The sequence below is a fragment of the Oryctolagus cuniculus genome, chromosome 19, assembly GCF_051225735.1.
Source record: "Oryctolagus cuniculus isolate XC-2025 breed Fujian yellow rabbit chromosome 19, ASM5122573v1, whole genome shotgun sequence".
Classification (NCBI taxonomy): Eukaryota; Metazoa; Chordata; class Mammalia; order Lagomorpha; family Leporidae; genus Oryctolagus; species Oryctolagus cuniculus.
Window position 1 is genome coordinate 6,279,941 of NC_142885.1, and position 18,811 is coordinate 6,298,751.

Genomic DNA, 18,811 nt, shown 5'->3' on the forward strand with positions numbered 1-18,811 from the left:
CCGGAGGGCGCCTGGGGACACAGGTGTTCTGGGCACGGGGGGGGGGGGGGGGCAGCAGCAATGAAGTCACAGGCTCTGGACTGGGGTCAGCCCTGGGGCGAGGGCCCACGTCGGTTAGCACGTGTGCACGGAGGTCCCTGCCCAACGCCTCATCCCCTGCTGGCCCCAGGGCCCCCGCGGAGCTGGCACCCGGGGGGCGCTGTCCAGGCTCTTCCCCGCCAACAGGCAACCCTGGGCCGCCCCCGTCCTAGGGAACACGGGGCTCTTCAGAGCGTGGGGCCCATGAACCCGGTGCAGATCGAGCCCCAGGCCCGCGCTGGGCAGGTGCACAGCCGCCCCCGCCGCGCCTGGGACCGGCTTGCTCAGAGGAAAGGGGGGAGGCGGGGAGCGCGAGCCGCTCCGGTATGGGTGGGTCGGCCCGGTCCTGCAGACCCGGCCCGAGCCCCACAGAGGGTGAGCGCCCAGCCCGGGGCGCACCGCCCGCCACGGCGGCTGCTCCAGAGTATTATCAGCACTCGGGAACAGATGGCTCCAACTCCCACCCACGGAAGCCAAACATTTTCCCTGGTTACGGCGCTAATTGGCTCGCAGGCCTTCCCTTGTAAACAGAGAGTACAAAGGCGCCTGTGCCCAGCGGCGGGGCTGCCGAGCGAGCCTCACGGCCCCGGACGCCCCAGACGGAGCCCAGGGAAGCCCCCAGGTAGGGCCCAGGTGGGGCACGGCTGGGGTCCAGCGAGGGCTGGGGGACGGGCACGGGCTCAGGGCCCCCACACACACCAGGGTCTGGGCCCTGCTCTGCTGCTCCCGGGCCCACTGGCATCAGTTTTCTCACCTGTGAAATGGGCGCGTCGATTCCAAGGGAGGGAGCCCAGCCAGAACGGCTGTGCGGGCGCCCGGCATGGTGGGGGTCGCCTCATGCAGACCCGGTTCCCACCAGCAACAACACCCACAGGGCTGAGCGAAGCCCACCGCCCCAGCCTTCAGAGCTGTGTGGCCGCAGACAGCTGCCCTCCCCTCTCTGGGCCTCCTCCCCGACTGTGAAGTGGGCTATCACCCAGCCCCCCCTCGGAGGCCACACTGGGACTCCCGTGCCAGGGTGCATGACGTCCATCGAGTGCCTAGAAGTCAGGGAAGGCTTCCTGGAGGAGGCAGCAGTGGCGCTCACAGCTCAGGGACTCATAGGGGCGGGCACTGGGTACGGCAGCTGCTTCAGGGGCTGGGCATCGAGAGAGGGGAGGCACTGCAGGCCCAAGGCAGGGTGCTGGTGTGAAGGTGCGTGGGAGGGCTTGAAGCTGCCTGGGAGAGAGGCGGGGCGGGCAGCAGGGCCAGCACAGGCCCAGGTCCCTGGAGGCTCCCCTGCCCGCCCCGCCCCCGCCCGGCTGGCCCACAGCCCCTGGTAATGAAGAGCTTCTCCAGCTAAAAGCCCTTGGAGCTAAGCCAGGCCTCCAGCACTGCCCGCAGCCCGGGGGAGTCTTTATCTCGCCTCTGGCCTGGGGGTAACCAGGGGGCTGGCTCAGAGCCCCCTGCCCCAGAAGCCTGGCCCGGGTACGGTTCTTCGCTGCAGCGCAGCCCAGTGGGACGGACAGATCTGGGGCGGGCCCCGCACTGCCCAGCCTCGTGCTGTGACTGGGGGAGCGCCCGCACCTCTCTGAGCCTGGCCTCTGCTCCAGGACAGGTCTCCCCCACAGAGGCCGCTGCCCCCCACCCCCGGGCTGGCGCAGAGCAGCTTGATGGGCACCTCGCCGGCCCGCCCAGCCCCGAGTCCCCGCCCTCCCAGGAGAGGCCTGGGCTGTTTATTCAATTTGCCTTTCGCATCCAGATCAGGGGGAAGGCACGTTTTCCCCCACGGTGCCCAGACGGAGGGGCCGGCAGTGCCCTGTCAGGCCCGCAGAGAGCCCAGCTGACCTGGCCCGCACCTCTGTGCAGCGCCGGACAGAGGCTTCGTCCCCTCTGGGCCTGGGGCTTCAGCGGGCAGCTCTGCCCGGCTCAGTGCTGTCCACCCTAGGAGGCCCAGGAATAACCGCTGGGAATGTGTCGCTGTGACCATGGCTGGGGTCCGAGAACCAGACCCACTGTCCCCCGGGGACTCCCAGCCTCACCCACCTCACCGCTGGCCTCTTCTGTGGACAGTGGGTCCCTGCAGGAAGGGGGCAGGTGGCGTCCAGGCAGCCCACGCCCTGCACCAGGAGGTGGAAGAGGGGGAGAGTCGCGCCCCGCCGCCCCCCCGGCCCCCTGCAGAGGCCTGCGGACCTGGCCCCCGCCTGCCCGCCTGCCCGCACCCATCTCTGGCTGGCCAGCGGCCGCGGGGCGGGACTACTGGGAAAGAGGCTAATGGGCTGTAAGTTAATAAGCAGGGAATAAATCAGGCTGGAGTCCACAGGAAGCAGATGGCACAGCGCCACGGCCTGGAACAGCCCCGCCGGAGCGTGGCGGGCGGTGGGCGAGAGGAGGCGCGCCACGGGGCCCCCACCCCACCCTCTGCGGCTGCCCCAGGCTTCTGCCAGCCCAGCCCCCAACCAACCCACCTGATTCTTTTTTTCCCAAGGATTTATTTATTTTGAAAGTCGGAGTTACAGAGACAGAGGGAGAGAGGGTGAGGGAGAGAGGGGGGAAGAGAGAGAGAGAGAGAGAGGTCTTCCATCCACTGGTTCACTCCCCCAGATGGCCACAGTGACCAGCGCTGGGCCCAAACCGGGAGCCAGGAGCTTCTTCCGGGTCTCCCACACGGGTGCAGGGGCCCAAGCGCTGGGGCCGTCAGGTGCATCAGCCGGGAGCGGAGCTGGCAGGCACATGGGAGCCGGCGTCACAGGTGCAGCTCAGCTCTCTGCGCCACAAGGCCGGCCCCTCCGGGTTTTGGAGACAAATTTACAGAGAAATGCGTGACTCTTTGGGGGCCTCTGGCGCCCGTGTCAACCAAACTGCAGTCAAGACGTGGAGTGCCCGGCTGCCCCGGTGCGTGCCTCCGGCCCTGCCAGGCGTCTCCTCCCGAGGTTGGCTTTGCCTGTTTTAGACGCTTCTGCGCACCGTTCTTCCCCATGTCTTTCGCACTGCACACGGGGCCTTTGCGATCCGGCATCGTTGTGGGCGTGGCACATCCCCTCTGGGCGCTGCACCAGCCACACCCTCCGAGGGTTGGTGGCGCCACCAACACCATTCCCCTGAGAACACTGAAGAGGCCCAGGGTGCTGTGGCTGAGACAGGACCCCACGGTGCCACGGAGCCTCTGCTCTGGAAACGGCGAAGGCAGGGCCAGGAGTCCAGCACAGCCACCCAGATGCCCCCCTTGGGGCGCCCACACCCCCAGCAGAGCGCCTGGGGTTTGAGTCCTGACTCTGCCTGCTAATGCACACCCTGGGGCGCAGAGGATGGCTCAAGTCCTTGGGTCCCTGTTAACCACCTGGGAGACCCGGATTGAGTTCCTGGCTCCTGGCTTCAACCTGGCCCGGCCCTGGCTGTTGCTGGCATTTGAGGAACGAAAGCAGCGGATGGAAGATCTCCCTGCCTCTCTGTTTGCCTTCTATAAAAAAAAGGGATAAGGGGCCGGTGCTGTGGCATAGTGGGCTGCGGTTCGAGTCCCAGCTCCTCCACTTCCGATCCAGTTCTCTGCTACGGCCTGGGAAAGCAGTGCGAGATGGCCCAAGTGCTTGGGCCCCTGCACCTGCATGGGAGACCCAGAAGAAGCTCCTGGCTTCGGATCAGCCCAGCTCCGGCTGTTGTGGCCACTTGCAGAGTGAACCAGCAGATGGAAGGAAGATGTTCCTCTCTCTCCCTCTCTCTGTCTGTAACTCTGCCTCTCAAATAATCTGAGAGAGAGAGAGAGAGAGAGAGAGAGAGAGAGAGAAGTAAGGCAGCTGCCCTTTGCTCTCACCTAAATATCAAGCCTTCTAAGAATCCTGCGAGTGTGTGCCTCTTACACACCCCGTGAGCCCTGAGTTTCTGACAACCTCCGGGGCCTTGTCCCCCGGCCAAGGACACACAGGAGTCAGCTCAGAGGGGCGTGTGGATGTGGCGTCCACCAGCGAGGCGTCTCACGATCCCACACACGGGAAGCCCACGGAGTTTTTAAAGGAATCTTTCCGGCTGGCACTAGGCAGGGCCGAGCCCGAGCTCCTGCCTGTGGGGCCCAAGGCCTCCCCCCGAAGTGAGGGCGTGGAGGGAAATGGGGGGCAGGGGTTGCTGGGCTCGGGGCTGTGTCCCCACGGGCACTGAGAAACCCAGAGCGAGAAGTCGAGGGCGACGAACAGCTCTGGGGACGGGAAAGGGCGCCCCGACGAGACAAGTGGCTCAGGCCTGGGGGTGGCAGTCCCCCGCCCCCACCCGGCCTCTCCCAAGCCCCCTGCCACCACGCCACAGGCAGGCGGCTCTTCTCCCAGGGACGCGTGCCCATGCGAGGAGGACAGACATCCATAACCAGAGTCCTGGCCGCTGTCAGCAGCTGGCAGTGGCGGTGACGCAGGCCTGGCCCAGGGCCCGGCTCGCCCTGCACCCCACAGAGAGCACCCTCCTGGGCCCACCCTCAACCCTCCCCCCCCCCCAGCAGCCGCGCCTGTCGCCAGGGCGGGGCAGGGTGCCAGCCCTCCTGTTGCTTGGGAGTGGCCTGGGCTCCCCCGGGTGGACAAGGATCCCAGCAGGCCCAGGCCTCTCCGAGCTCGAGTGTCACCCAAATGGCTGGCCAGGCTGAAGCCAGGGGCCCAGCACTCTGCCCCGGTCTCCCTTGTGGGCAGCAGGGGCCCAAGCACTGCAGCCCTGTCTCATCGGCTGCTTTCTCAGGCGCATTAGCAGGGAGCTGGATCGGAAGCAGAGCAGCCGGGACTCGAAGTGGAGCCGGCATGGGATGTCGGTGACGCCGGTGGCGGGTTAACCTGCCGCACCACAACGCCCACCATCATCTTTCTAACACAGGCGCTGTGCCTCCCTGAGCTCTGTGAGCTGCGGGCAGGTAGCCAGGGGACCCCCATGAAGCACAGGTTAAGCTACCCAGGGCCTGCAGCTGACACGGAGCCCCAGGCCGTGGGCTGTGATGCTGGAGAGAGTCCCCCCCACCCCGTCTCCGGGGACCACAGGCTGTTCCTGTGCACTGAGTCTGGTTTTAAAAATATCCCTCGTAAATGGTTGTATGTAGATGTTGAACGTTTCTGATTAACACTCTTCCGGGGAAACCTCTTTTCTAAATTATCAGAGAGAGAGAGAGTGTCTTCCATCCGCTGGTTCACTCCCCAGATGGCTGCAATGGCCGGAGCTGGGCCAATCTGAAGCCAGGAGCCAGGAGCTTCCTCCAGGTCCCTCACGGCGGGTGGGGGGAGGGGTACGCAGGGACCCAGGGACTTGGGCCATCTTCTGCCGCCTTCCCAGGCGCATTAGCAGGGAGCTGGGTAGGAAGCGGAGCAGCCAGGGCTCCGCTATGGGATGCCAGCCTGCCAAGCTGCCCCGCCGGTTCTCTCTCTGCCCCACGCACGGCTGCTTCTCCAGGAAACCACGCGGTGGAGGTGATCTCCAGTATTTCTCCCCAGTTCCTGGAGCTCTCCTCGGTTTCCTTGGGTTCTGCAAACGTGACGGGCCTGTCCCGTCCCCCGTCACCCGGGCATGAGCGACGCTGCCGAGTGGTGCATCCGGGGTGCCGGCTCTTTGCAGTGCTTGGCTGTTCCCATGAGCCCGTTCTGTATTTAGAATGAGAGATTTTTCTGGTCCACAAGATAAGCATGTTTTGAGGCCGATTTACTTCCAGGAGGTTGCTTGAATTTACGCTTGCACCAGCAAAGGGGTTTTATAAACTGAGGGCCTGGGGCTGGCGCTGGGATGCATCGGTTTAAGCCGCCGCCTGCAGTGCCAGCATCCTGTACTTAAAACAGGTTTGAATCCCGGCTGCTCCACTTCTAATCCTCTTGCTTGCTAACGTGCCCAGGGGAAGCAGTGGAAGATGGTCCAAGTGCTACCCATGTGGGAGACCCGGATGGAGTTGCTGGCTCCTGGCTTTAGCCTGGCCCAGTCCCAGCCACTGTGGCTATCTGGGAGAGTGACCAGCGGATGGAAGAGCTGCGTGTGCGTGCGTCTCTCCCTCTTCCTCTGTAACTCTGCCTTTCAAATAAATACATGAATCTTTACCAAAAACAACCACCACCACCTAGGTTCTCTGGCTGGGGCTCTCCATGGCCAAGACGACCTGGGGACTGGTTTCTGTCCCCCACCCCCAGCTTTTTCCTCCCCTCCCCCATCTGTTCCCAGCCTCTGCCCAGGGCACCCTGACCACAGGCACCTCTCCTAGGGGCCCTCGCTGCCCACCTCTGTCCTGTCCATTGCATACCCTTGAAATGACGGCAGGTGGGGACAGGGACCCCGAGGAGTCCCCTGCCCTTGGAGCAGAGTCTTGCTGGCACGGGTAGCTTCCATGAAGCCGCCACTGGCGCACTCCACAAGTGCTCAGCCTGCGCCCAATTCAAACAACTATTTGGCGCCTTCTGTATCCCAGGCACGACACTGGGCCTGGAGGAACCAGAGGGCACTGACCCCAGCGATGGGCTGGGGCCACCCTGGGGCTCCCTGGACGGGACGAAGCCGGTCTACTGGACAGCAAGGAGGGGCATCCAGGTGCGGCGGCAGCTCCTGGGCTGACCCCACCCCGCAGTGCTGTCGCAGGGAGGCACTCCTGGGGTTGCCAGGCCCGGCCCCGCAGGGACACAGCCCCTCTGGTTCGCACCTGGTTCCCGACCTCACCTGTGGCTGGGTCCCTTCGCCTCATCTGCAGGAAACGCTCCCTACCCCGGAGACCTGGCTGGCACCCGCCACGCATCGCCTCCAGTCCCCCAGCCCCTTCCCATCCTGTGAAACTTTCCACCGCGGCGTCTTCCGATGTACGGGCCAGGGAGCGTCCGGCCTGGGCAGCGAGGCTGGGGGCGGGCAGCAGAGGCGGCCTCCTGGGGTCGCCGGGGACCTCCAGGCAGCCGCTGCTGTGGGGAACCACGCATCCAGACCTCAGCCAAGCCGGTGCGGGTGGGGAGGGGGAGGGAAGGGGGCGGAGCCGGGGCGGGGCGCGGGGGCGGAGCCCGGGCTGTGCTCACAGCCGCCGCCACCGCCGCTGCGCCCCCCGCACACGCTCGCGGACTCCGGGCGGGCGGACCCGGGCACCGGCGGAGGACGCCGGCCGCGCCCGGCCCGAGCCGCGCGAGAAGGGGGACTCGGGGGCGCGGGATCCGTCACGGGGCACGGCGAGGGCGGGGACCCCGGCCGGAGCCGGGCCGAGGTAAGCGGGACCGCGGAGGTGCGGGCGGGGCGGGCACGAGCCGGGCGCCGGGAGACGCCGGCGGGGACCTGTCGGAGCCTTTGTCTGCGGCGCGCGCGGCCCACGCGCCCCTCCCCCTCCCCTCCCCTCCCCTCCCCCACTTCGTCCCGCCCTCCCACGGCCCCCCGCTTCCCTGTCCCGCGTCGGAGCGGCCAGGACCCCCGACCCCGGCGGCGAGAGCTGGACCCAGACCCGGGTACGGGGATGCGCCGGTGGCCCCGGCCTCCCGCGCCACCTCCTGCCTGGCGCGCCTCGGGGGTCCTGCCGCCTGAAGTTCCCGCCGGACACCCTCCGCCAGCTCCCTCCGTCCACAGCCCCCTGCCCCGGTTCTTGGGGAGGCTGCTGGAAGGGGCGGACCTGGACTCGGGGGGCTGACCTCCGCCTGTGGGCGCAGGCCTGGGACCCAACTTTGCCACCGCCGCCGCGCGGGCAGGGCTGCGAGCCCCGGGAAGGCGCGGGAGCGCAGGCCGCGGAGGGCGCCAGCCCGGCCTCCCGGGCCCTGCCCAGCCCGTGGCCCCCGCCTTCCTCGGTGCCCTGGGACCAGGGGGAGCCCCTCGTCCCGCCGAGGAGAGCTGGGCCGGCGGGGAGCGCCAGCTGCGGGAGAAGCAGCGGAGCGGGGCCTGGGCAGGGGGTCCGGGGGCGTCCAAGGGCGTCCCGCCAAGCGTGTGCGGCCCGGACAGAAGTGCGAGTCCCCGGAGGACGCGCGGGCCACCTTCCAGACGCGCTCCCGCGGCCGGGACCAGACGCCGTGCGTCTCGGCACGAACCTGGGGCCCCCCCAACCCCCGCGCAAACGGGAACAGCCCGGCTGGGCTCCTGTATTAGCGCAAGACCTTGGACTTGGCCAGTCCAGCACCCTCTGACCCACACATCTCAGGTAGTGGCTTGTGCAACTGCTGAGCACCTACTGTGTGCGGCCACACCTTCCTCCCGGCCACCTGCCCCTCGCCCTCTTCCTCTGCAGTGTGTCCCACAGTGAGGTGGGGAGGCCCACTGGGTGCCCCAGGGCAGAGAAGGGCCCTGTGTGTGCTCAGCCCCTGGGCGTTGGGGGGGGGGGCATGGAAGTCCTGACCTTTTCATTGAAGGGAGACCCAGGAGGGGAGGCTGCGGCCCCGCCCCGGCTGCAGCCTGCAGTGGAACCCAGACCCTCCCCAGGGGCTCAGGCCAGCAGTGTGGGTGGCACTGCCCATGTCCCTGGCAGAGCCGGTGGAGCCATGTCCTGCTGTGATGCACCGGCAGCCGCGCCCCGGGGGGATGAAGCCCCTCCGGGCGGGAGCCCTCACTGGACACACGCCAGGCCTATGGGGTTCAGAGGCCCTCAGGGCCCAGCTCTGGTCTAGCAGGGCTCCTGGGGGCCGTGGTTCTGCAGCTGTCCCCTGCCCCTAGCCCTTCCTGCAGGGGCCCCGGGGCCTCCAGACCTCTGGTGACCCTCCCTTGTCACCCAGTGACTCTTGGGGTCAGGCTGGTGTGTCCATTTGACAGGGGGAAGTGCCCAAGGCAGGCCCCCATCTCAGGTGAGGCCAGCTCTGAACGGGTGCCCCAGCTCCAGATGCGGCAAGAGGACCAAGGAGAGCCTGGGTCAGCGGGCCCAGGGCCCAGGAGGAGCCCGGATCTCTGCTGGCTGATCGCGGGTGCTGGTCACCCGGATGCAGGGAGAGCTCTGGGCTCCCAGGCCCCAGGGAGGCCCCAATAAAACTTGGCAGTGAACTAGAATAGGGGGCACCCCGGGCCCCAGGAGGAGCCCCGGCGTGGTCTGTGGTCAGCACAGCCCACCTGGGGACTGGGAGCACTGTCGGCCAAGGCAGGGGGGCTGAAGACAGGCCAGGTGCTGGTGCACAGACCCTGGGGCCCCCGCCCAGGCTTCTCCCCTCCCCCGTGCTCCTGGCGCTGGGGAGGCTGAGGACCACACCTGGTGCCCCCTCCACGTTCATCTCAAAGTCCCTCCGATGAGCACGTGTTCTTTGGCCATCAGATAAATCAACCGATGTTACCAGAGCCATCGACTGGTAAATGTCTTAGGGGAGAGCCAGACTCCCTCCCTGCACACAGCGGGCCGCTGGCACCACGGGGGTGCCTCTCCACTAGGGAGCGCTTACCCCTGCCCTGTTCCCGGGGGAGGGGGCGGCACTTCTGCACCAGAGCATGAAACACTGGGATGAGACCAGAGGAAGGACTTCCAGGACCGAGGGAGGGCTGTGTGGCTGCACGAGTCACACAGCCTGGGTTTAGGTGACCTGAGTGGACGTCATTCGCCCCCAGCTGCACTCCTTCCTCAGCTGTGGATGCATGAGACAACGCAGGCCCTCGTGCCCCGCGTCCCGCGGTGTCACCTGTCACTTCTGACTGGCCTTCCACCTCCAACATAGTCCCCCACCACGCCCCTTTCCCCAGGTGCCCACAGCCGCCACCCTCAGGCAGGCCAACATGGTTGCATCCCGCGGCACATCTGAGCTGCATCTCCTGCTGGTCCGGTCCCTTCCCCACAGCAAGGGGGGGCATCCTCTCGCCCCAGTCTCCCCCTCCCCCAGCACCTGCTCTGCTCTCCCCACAGCGCGTGCCGCCATGGGCTCCCTGCGGAGCCAGCGCCTCCAGGAGCCCGGTGTGCCGGGCACGTGGGAGCAGAGCCTGGGTGCTGGCTATGGCTTTGACAGTTTCCCGCTGGAGGCCGCCGTGCCCGAGGCCGCTCAGGGCCAGGGCGTCAGGGCCAGGGCCGTGCCAACTTTCACGGACTCGGGTGAGTGCAGGTGCGGGCCAGGTGTGTGTGTCCCAGGGCCACGGGGCCCCAGCGGAGGGCAGGGGAGCGTGGGCAGCACCTGTCGGGATGGGACCCCACCCGGGGCTGTGGGTCCCACACAGGTCATGGTCTGCTGTGCTCAGGGGGCAGTGTGCTCACTGGTCAGCAAGCGGATGGGAGAGCAACCGGGGAAGGGCAGTGCGGGGTTCAGAGACCTGACTTTGAGCCCAGCTGTGTGGCCTGGGGCAAGGGGCCGAGCCAAGGGCGGGGTGCGGCTCCCCCAGGCTCCGGCCACACCCCAACTCCATCCACCTCCCACCTCTCGCCCTCCTTCTCTGACTCTGTTTATTCATTGGCGGGGAATTCTGGCCCCCCCTCAAGGTGCTGGCGCCCACCCCAAGCACACTGCTCTGGTCGGTGGGGCCTGTGAGTGACAGCTGTCCGTCAGGCAGCTGAGCGGCAGGGGGCGCTGCTGTGGGCCTGGGGGCCCATCTGGGGCCAGTCCCCAAGGGGCGCCAGTGCCCATCACGTGCCAGGGGCCCTGGCTGTGGGCAGTGATGATTTTAACTGCGCTGGCCGTGGTGACGTGGCTGGATCAGTCAGGGTGGAACCCGAGAAATAGCACCAGGGGGAGGCGGGCAGGTGGGCAGGGAGGTATAGACAGACGGTGTAGACACCACACGGGTTACTGGAACGTGGGGCTAGCTGCACCCCTGTTGTTACCCATCCTGCGTGGCGATAAGGAAACACCCCCCACTGGTGCCTCACGCCCACACTTCTGGACGTCTGAGGACACGGCGCTGCCTTCAGGGACGGTGACACAGTGGGGGGACTAGGAGAGGCGGGCGGCTGACAGGTGAGAGGAGGAGCAAGAGCCCCGTCTGTGCCAGTCTGCCGCCTGGGGACCCGAAGTGACAGTGGGGACACTCTCCCGGCAGAGAGCCAACCCCAGCCCCGGCCCCCAGCCCCCTCCGAATGGCCAGGTGGTGCGTGGCGTGGTCGGCCAGGCAGCCAGAGCCTGGGAGCCTAGTGGGGTCACAGCCCGCCCACTCCCCCAAGGAGTCCCTGGAGGCGGGGCTGTAGCCCGAAGACCCCTCCCCAGCACCGACTCAGCTGGCAACGCCCACGCCCCTGGTCTGGGTGTCCGCTCAGGTCTCAGCACTTGTGTTTCCAGTCCCGCTCCCTGCTCACGCATCCATGGACTTGGGCCCCTGCTGCCCACGTGGGAGACCCCGATGGAGTGCCCAGCTCCTGGCCCAGCCCTGGCTGTTGTGGGCATTTGGGAAGTGGCCAGCCAATGCAAAGTCTCTCTATCTCTCTGCCTTTCAAGTCGATGAAAAAAAAAAAAACTGATGGGTGGGCATTTGGCCTCGTGGGGAAGATACGGAGTAAGACCCCGGGCCCCAGACTCCAGCTCCAGCTCCCTGCGAATGCCCACCCCGGGAGGCAGCAGGTGACGGCACATCCCTGCCACGCCCGTGGGAGACCTGGACCCCGCTTCCGCCTGGCCCAGCCCTGGCTTTGTGAGCGTTCGCGGAGTGGACACTCACTCTGTCTCTCAAATAAAAAACAACAAAAGGAAACTTGAAAAATGCCCGCCCACGAGCCTGCGCGGTGCACATCACCGTGGCTGCGCGAGCCCCCAGCTGGCCACGGTGCCCAGGGCTCCCACCCTGCCCCCGGAAGACGCACGGTGCTCGCGAGGTCCCCCCCCAGCGCCCTGCGTCCCACCTAGCCCGCCTTACCATAAGGGGTCAGGGCGCGGGCAGCAGCTGGCCGTCTGTCTCTCACACACGTGCGTGTCAACACAGAGAAACACGCGAGCTCGTGGAAAGATGTCGTCCAAGGGTGACCTCATGTTGGTTTGAGAAAACGGAATTCACGCCCAACTTTGCCCGCATAGGTACTCCCCTGCGCGTGGGTTGCAGATTATTTCTGGCACCCAAACAAGCTGACGTGTGGGCTGCATCCTTCCATGGATGTGGGGGCCCCTCCCCCACACGTGCTCGCAGCCACCTTGGTCCTGCCCGGGTCCCCTGGGGCTGTCAGCGGGGCCCTCGACCACTCGCGGGTTTCGCCTCCGTTCCGGGCAGGGCTGGGCCGCTGCGCGCTGGCTTGCACTGGGCCATTTCAGTTTTGGGTTTGCGACGCAGAGAGATGGAGAAGAGCAAGCTCCCATCCGAACAGCCAGGGCCGGGCCGGGCCGAAGCGAGGACTCCATGGGGGTCTCCCACGTGGGCGGCAGGGACCCCCGTCCGTTGAGCCATGGCCGCTGCCTCCCAGGGTGTGCCCCGGAGGAAGCTGGAGTGGGGAGCCCAGGCCCTCGGCTAAACGGCTGCCCCTTCCCGGGCGTCCTCGGAGGCGCTGCCCCACACAGTCCACTCTTGTTGGCCACCAGGGGCCGGGTGGCCTGTGGAATCCGTGTCTCCGAGCCCTGCCTCCCCCGGGGAACCAGGACCCCCCGGACGGGTGGAGCCCGTGGGCGCTGCGCTGCTGGCGGTCGCTGGGGTGGCAGTGGCCGCCCTGGCGCGTGGTCACTTCCGGGCCGGGCAGCGTGGCCCTCACCGGCGTCTCCCGGTGTAGCGGTGGAGGAGCCGGTGCCCGATGACCGCTACCACGCCATCTACTTCGCGATGCTGCTGGCCGGCGTGGGCTTCCTGCTGCCCTACAACAGCTTCATCACGGACGTGGACTACCTGCACCACAAGTACCCAGGTGCGCCCTCGCCCCGCGCGGGACCACCGCGCCGCGTGCCCGCAGCCAGGGGCCGCCCGAGCACCGCTGTTGGCCGCCCCTCCCCCGCAGGGACCTCCATCGTGTTCGACATGAGCCTCACCTACATCCTGGTGGCGCTGGTGGCCGTGCTGCTGAACAACGTGCTGGTGGAGCGGCTCACGACGCACACGCGGATTGCGGCGGGTACGCACGCCGCGCCACGCAGCAGCGCTCCCCGCCCCCACGAGCCCCGCCCCGCGCAGCAGCGCTGCCCCGCCCCCACAAGCCCCGCCCCGCCCGTAGCCATGCCCCGCGCAGTAGCCCCGCCCCACAAGCCACGCCCTGCCCCGTAGCCACGCCCCACGCAGCAGCGCTCCCCGCCCCCACAAGCCCCGCCCTGCCCCGTAGCCACGCCCCACGCAGCAGTGCTGCCCCGTAGCCCCGCCCCACGCAGTAGCCCCGCCCCACCACCCCATGCAGCAACGTTGCCACGCCCTGTCCCATAGCCACGCCCCGCGCAGCAGTGCTGCCCCGTAGCCCCGCCCCGCGCAGTAGCCCCGCCCACCACCCATGCAGCAACGTTGCCACGCCCTGCCCTGTAGCCCCGCCCCACCCAGCATCGCTGTCACGCCCCCACAAGCCACGCCCAGCAGCGCTGCCCCGCCCCGCGCAGGCTGCCCCACGCACACCCTCTCCCTGGTGTGAAATGCGCATCCGCCCTGTCACAGGCGCCACAGGGTCAGGCTGGGGGAGGGGTCGACCACCGCCAGCGCGATGCCTGGTGCCTTCGGGGGCTTGGGTGGCTTCCTCTGCCCAGGACCTCTGCCCGGGCGCCTCCCTCTTGCCAGGGTGCTCTGCCCTCGCCTTCCTCCCCAGGGCACCATCCGGCTTCAAGGCCCTGCGCAAGTAGCGCCTCCTCCAGGCAGCCTTCCAGGGTGCCCCCTCCGACCTCTAAGGCACGCCCCCACACACAGGCTACCTCCTGGCCGTGGGCCCCCTGCTCTTCATCAGCGTCTGCGACGTGTGGCTGCAGCTCTTCTCTCACGGCCAGGCCTACGCCATCAACCTGGCCGCCGTGGGCACGGTGGCCTTCGGCTGCACAGGTAGGGACTGGGGGCCGGGATGGTGCACATCGTGGGTTCCGTCCCGCTTCCGCAGGGACTCAGACTGTCCACCACGGCCACACAGCAACACGTGGCCTCTCGTCTACCTGCTGGTGGAACAAAGGCTGGGGGGGCCCTTCGGACTTGTGGCTGACCCCCAGCCCCGCGAATGAGGGATTTCGTCTCTGCCCGCCCGGCGTTGGCCCGAGCTTGGCAATGACCGTGGCCGCCCCCAAGGCAGGGTGGGCACTGCCTGGCAGGCAGCTGCTGCGCGGGACCCCCATTTCTGGTGACAAGGGGTGTCTCACAACTCCCCTCTCTGTTTCAAGTGCAGCAATCCAGCTTCTACGGGTACACGGGGATGCTGCCCAAGAGGTACACGCAGGGGGTGATGACGGGCGAGAGTGAGTATCGGGGTGCCGGGCTCCGGGGCTGCTTCCGTGCGCCCTGGCCGCGTGCTGGGCTGGGCAGTGGGGGCTGGCAAGGGCTCTTGCCCAGAGGGGCCATGCGTGCACACGCGTGTGCGTGCCGTGTTTCTGGAGTGTGTGATCCTCTGGGTGGGAGACCCTTTCCTGCACCCTCCAGCACCAAGCTCTCCCCGGGCCCCCCACCCCACTGGGCACCCCACTTCACCGGGCAACTTCTCCCATGCGTTTCTCTCGGGCCACACTCCTACTTAGGCGAGCACAGACCAAGGACCCCAGGGGCTGCTCTCTGGCCCATTAGGAGGTTGACCAGTTGTCACTGTCTGGCCCATTAGGGGGTTGACCAGTTGTCCCAGTGACGGGTCGGGTGGAGTGGGTTGCCAGGGTGGGGTCAGTACACTGATTGGGGAGGGGGCGTTTATGCCACCCAGGAGCCCCACCCTCCCCAGGGATGACCCCCAGGACCCATGGCCACTTCCACCTGGCACTTCCCTGGGGGCTGTTGGTCACGGTTGGACATCCTGTCCCCCCCCCAGACCCCATGACCAACTCACGGGGGCGCCAGCCCAGCGCTTCAAGGGGCTCCCCAAGCCCCAGCTGCTGTGTCCTGCAGATGCCACGCCAAGTGTCCCCTCCCACACCTGCACATGCACCTGACCCCGTGGTCTGCCCCAGGGAGGCAGGAGCCATGTGCTGTCCCCAGAGGCCTGGCAGGACCGTGCCAGGCACACAGCAGGCGCCAGATAAAAGGCTTGGGGTGTGTCTGTGTGCAGCCCGGGGCGCGGCTCCCTCGGCGGGGGTCTGGGCCTGGCTGGGAGGCGAGGTGGGGGCGGGGCCGGCCCACGCGCCCGTCGCCCGCAGGCACGGCGGGGGTGATGATCTCGCTGAGCCGCATCCTCACCAAGCTGCTGCTCCCGGACGAGCGCGCCAGCACGCTCATCTTCTTCCTGGTCTCCGTGGGCCTGGAGCTGCTCTGCTTCCTGCTGCACCTGGTGGTGCGGCGCAGCCGCTTCGTGCGCTACTACACGGCGCGGCCCCGCGACAGCCGCCGCGCGGGCCTGGGCTACCGCGTGCACCATGACGTCGCCGCCGAGGACGTCCACTTCGTAAGTCCCGCGGGCCCTAGACGGCTGCCCTTGGCGGTGCCCGGCGTGGACCCGCGCCGTCCTGGGAGCTGGGGTGCCCCCTGGGGGCGGCAGGGCCGGCCGGTGGAGCCGGGGAGGCCAGGCTGGTGCCGGCGTCAGCAATGCACACCCACAGGGGCGAGGAGGGAACACTGGAGCGGGTGCTGCGCCCATGGTGGTCCCCCAGGAGGCAGAGGGCTTCTGGCTGAGACCTGACGCCCACAGGGGTCGGGGGGCGGGGAGAGCAGCACGCGCAGAGGCCGTGGGGGCCCGGGGACCCGGGGACGCTGCGGGTGAGCGGTCGCAAGCCACTCGGGGTTTGTGCGAACGAGCGAGGGGTCTGGAATCCGAGGGGCTCCAGGAAAAGGAGGGACGGGGGTGTGTGTGCATACAGCAGGCGCTAACTAGATGCCTGCTCTGCCGCACCGCTCTGCCCGCCCTCCAGGAGCACCCCGCCCCAGCCCTGGCCGGCGGCGGGTCCCCCAAGGACAGCCCGGCCCACGAGGTGACGGCGGGCGGCGGCGGCGGGGCCTACGTGCGCTTCGACGTGCCGCGGCCGCGAGCCCAGCGGAGCTGGCCCACCTTGCGAGGTGAGCGCGGGCCGGGGCGCGTGCGGGCGGGGCCCCCGGCGCCGCCCCCACCCCCGGCCCTGACCCCGCGCCGCCCCCAGCCCTGCTGCTGCACCGCTACGTGGTGGCGCGCGTGATCTGGGCCGACATGCTGTCCATCGCCGTGACCTACCTCATCACGTTGTGCCTGTTCCCCGGCCTGGAGTCCGAGATCCGACACTGCGTGCTGGGCGAGTGGCTGCCCATCCTCCTCATGGCCATCTTCAACCTCTCGGATTTCGTGGGCAAGGTGCGGGCGGGGTCCCGTGCAGGGGCGGGGCGGGGGAGGAGCGGGGGCAGCCCAGCTATACCGCGCGCGCCTTTGGAGCGCAGGGCCTGCCTGATTCCGCGCGGGGGCCCGGGGGTGGACCTCGGGTGGATGAGCAGGCCCTGCGGCCACACGGCTGCTGTCCTCACTTGCAGGGTCCGGAGCCCCACCTGGAGGCGAGGGGGTGGGGTCACGCAACCAGGGGGTTTGCAGGGAGGGAGGCGGGGCTCTGGCAGGCAACCGCAGCTGCCCTGGCTCCCCGCAGGTCCTGGCAGCCCTGCCCGTGGACTGGCGGGGCACGCACCTGCTGGCCTGCTCCTGCCTGCGGGTGGTCTTCATCCCGCTCTTCGTCCTCTGCGTGTACCCCAGCGGCGCACCCGCCCTGCGCCACCCCGCCTGGCCCTGTGTCTTCTCCCTGCTCATGGGCGTGAGCAACGGCTACTTCGGCAGCGCGCCCATGATCCTGGCAGCCGGCAGAGTGAGCCCGCGGCAGCGAGAGCTGGCTGGTGAGGCCGCCTTTGCCCGCCGGACAGGGAGGCCGGGGGGGTGTTTGGGTCTGGGGTCCGGCCAGCACCGGGGGAGGGGAGAGATGCTGCGACATTCTCACGTCGCTCATTGGTTCATTCATTCCTCGGCCACCTGTTCCGCCCTCCTGTGGGCCAGGCGCTGTCCTAGGTGCTGGGGACAGAGTGCTCCCTGCACTTGGGGGGCTGATGGTCCTGGGGTGGCGTCAGCCAGGTGACAGATGAGGAGCAGGTGTGGCGTGTTGGGGGGAAGCCAGCTGTGTGGAAGAACTGCAGTGGGATGGGGGCTTTGCAAGCTGGGAAGGCCCTGTGGGGGAGCCAAAATGCCAGGGAGGAGCGTCCAGGCCATGTGGGGGGGTCCATACAGCGGCCCTGGGGCAGGAGCAGCCACAGGTGTATGTGGGTGTGTTTGTGCACATGCACTGGTGTGTGTGCAGGTGCAGGTGTGTGCATGTGTGTGCACTCACTGGTGTGTGTACCCAGTAGGGTTGTGTGTGCATGGGTGTGTGCGCAGGTGTGCACGCACACTGGTGTGTGTGCACACCCATGTGTGCAGGTGCACGTGTGTGCATGCAGGCACACATGTGGGGTGTGTGTGCACAGGTGTGTGCAGGTGCATGGGTGTGTACAGGTTCACCTGTGTGCACACGTGGGTGTGTGTACACGGATGTGTGTGCATGGCTGTGTGCGTGTGCCTCCACCGTGAGGGTGGAAGCAGAGGAGGGGTCAGGTCTGCTTTCCCGAGTGCCCTCCGGTGGGATGGACAGGGGATGAGCTGCTGCCAGGGTCCACGACACAGGGACAGGGGCTTGGACCCCGTGGGCGGGGGCTGGCTGCTCGGGACGAGGTCAGCGTGAGCCTGGGACACACCAAGCCGGTGGCTGCAGGCTGGAGGTCAAAGGGGGGCATTTGGGCTGGGGAGGTGGGTGAGGGAGGCCTGAGGGCGCCCAAGCTCTCCGGGGAGCGGCGGTGGCAGGCTGTGGCCCTGCCCCTCACTCGGCCCTGTCCGCAGGAAACACCATGACTGTGTCCTACATGTCGGGGCTGACGCTGGGCTCGGCCGTCGCCTACTGTACCTACAGCCTCACCCGGGATGCCCCCAGCAGCTGCGTCCACACGGCCACCAACGGCTCCGGCCCCCCCGGCCTCTGAGCTGGGTCCTGCCACTGCCCCCCCCCCCAGAGGGCTGCCCGGGGCCTGGACCAGCGGCCCCCTCTCCGCCCCCGCCTGCAGTGCCTGTGGGGCCCCGGGCCTCCTTCCGGTGCCAATGACGCCACCTCGCTGGGCCCGGGCTCTCTGCAGCCCAAGCCCTGCCCAGCACCAAGTCCGTCTTCATCTCACTCCACCTCCGTCTGTGTCCTGGCCCGCGCTCTGTGTGGTGGACTCAGGCTGTCCCTGGCCAGGGCAGCTGGCCTCCTGTGACCCCGCCCTGGGCTCTGTTCCGAGGGCCCCCATGCATGGCCCCTAGCACGCGTCCAGGGCGCCGGTCTGGGTGCAGCCGGCCCCAGCCCCTCCTCACCAGGGACCCTCTGGATGGAAGAGGTCCCTGGAGGAGACGGGCAGCCCCCAGCCTTGTCGCCTGCACCTCTCCCCTCCCCGTGTCCCCAGATGCTGGCTGCCCCCCTCTGCCGGGACCCCCCATCCCCCCGGTCCCAGCTCCTACAGGGAGGCAAGGCTGAGCCCGGCCACACGTTGGCTGGAGCCAGCTCTGGAAACAAGGCCGCCGTCCCCATCCCGTGAGATGTGATGTGGCGAGCAGGACAGGGCTGGGGCGCTTCAGCCTGGCCCTCCCGGGGCAGGGGGCCCCAGCTGTGACCGCCCTGTCCGTGCTGTGTCTGTCCACCTGTCTGTCCACTGACTGTACCGCACTGGCCATTAAAAGAGGAAGGCAGAGAGATCGCTGCCTCTGGCATGGTGTTTGTGTGTGGGTGGGGGGCCCAGCGGGGCCAGGCCCCCTGTGCCGCCTCGTGTGGCCAGGGAGGAAGGGGAGTCGGGGGCATTGGGGCTCCTGCGGCAGGTTTGAACCCTCTCAGCC

The 18,811-nt window shown here is 68.1% G+C and overlaps 1 protein-coding gene across 7 annotated transcripts; it reads left to right on the forward strand.

Annotated features, from left to right (window-relative positions):
• Positions 1-585: 585 nt before the first annotated feature.
• Positions 586-18,723, forward strand: SLC29A4 (solute carrier family 29 member 4). Of its 7 annotated transcripts, none has more exons than XM_070064545.2 (11): positions 586-700; positions 9,827-10,009; positions 12,593-12,724; positions 12,815-12,928; positions 13,601-13,827; positions 14,162-14,231; positions 15,114-15,358; positions 15,822-15,966; positions 16,047-16,234; positions 16,518-16,758; positions 17,789-18,723. In XM_070064545.2, the coding sequence occupies exons 2-11, from the start codon at positions 9,838-9,840 to the stop codon at positions 17,926-17,928; spliced, it is 1,674 nt and encodes a 557-aa protein (XP_069920646.2). In that variant the 5' UTR covers positions 586-700; positions 9,827-9,837; the 3' UTR covers positions 17,929-18,723. The 7 variants fall into 7 exon arrangements, with proteins under 7 accessions (XP_069920646.2, XP_089178046.1, XP_069920643.2 ...); XM_070064542.2 differs by lacking the exon at positions 586-700 and adding an exon at positions 7,030-7,237 and having other exon boundaries at positions 17,789-18,721; XM_070064543.2 differs by lacking the exon at positions 586-700 and adding an exon at positions 7,031-7,237 and having other exon boundaries at positions 14,157-14,202; positions 17,789-18,720.
• Positions 18,724-18,811: the final 88 nt, after the last annotated feature.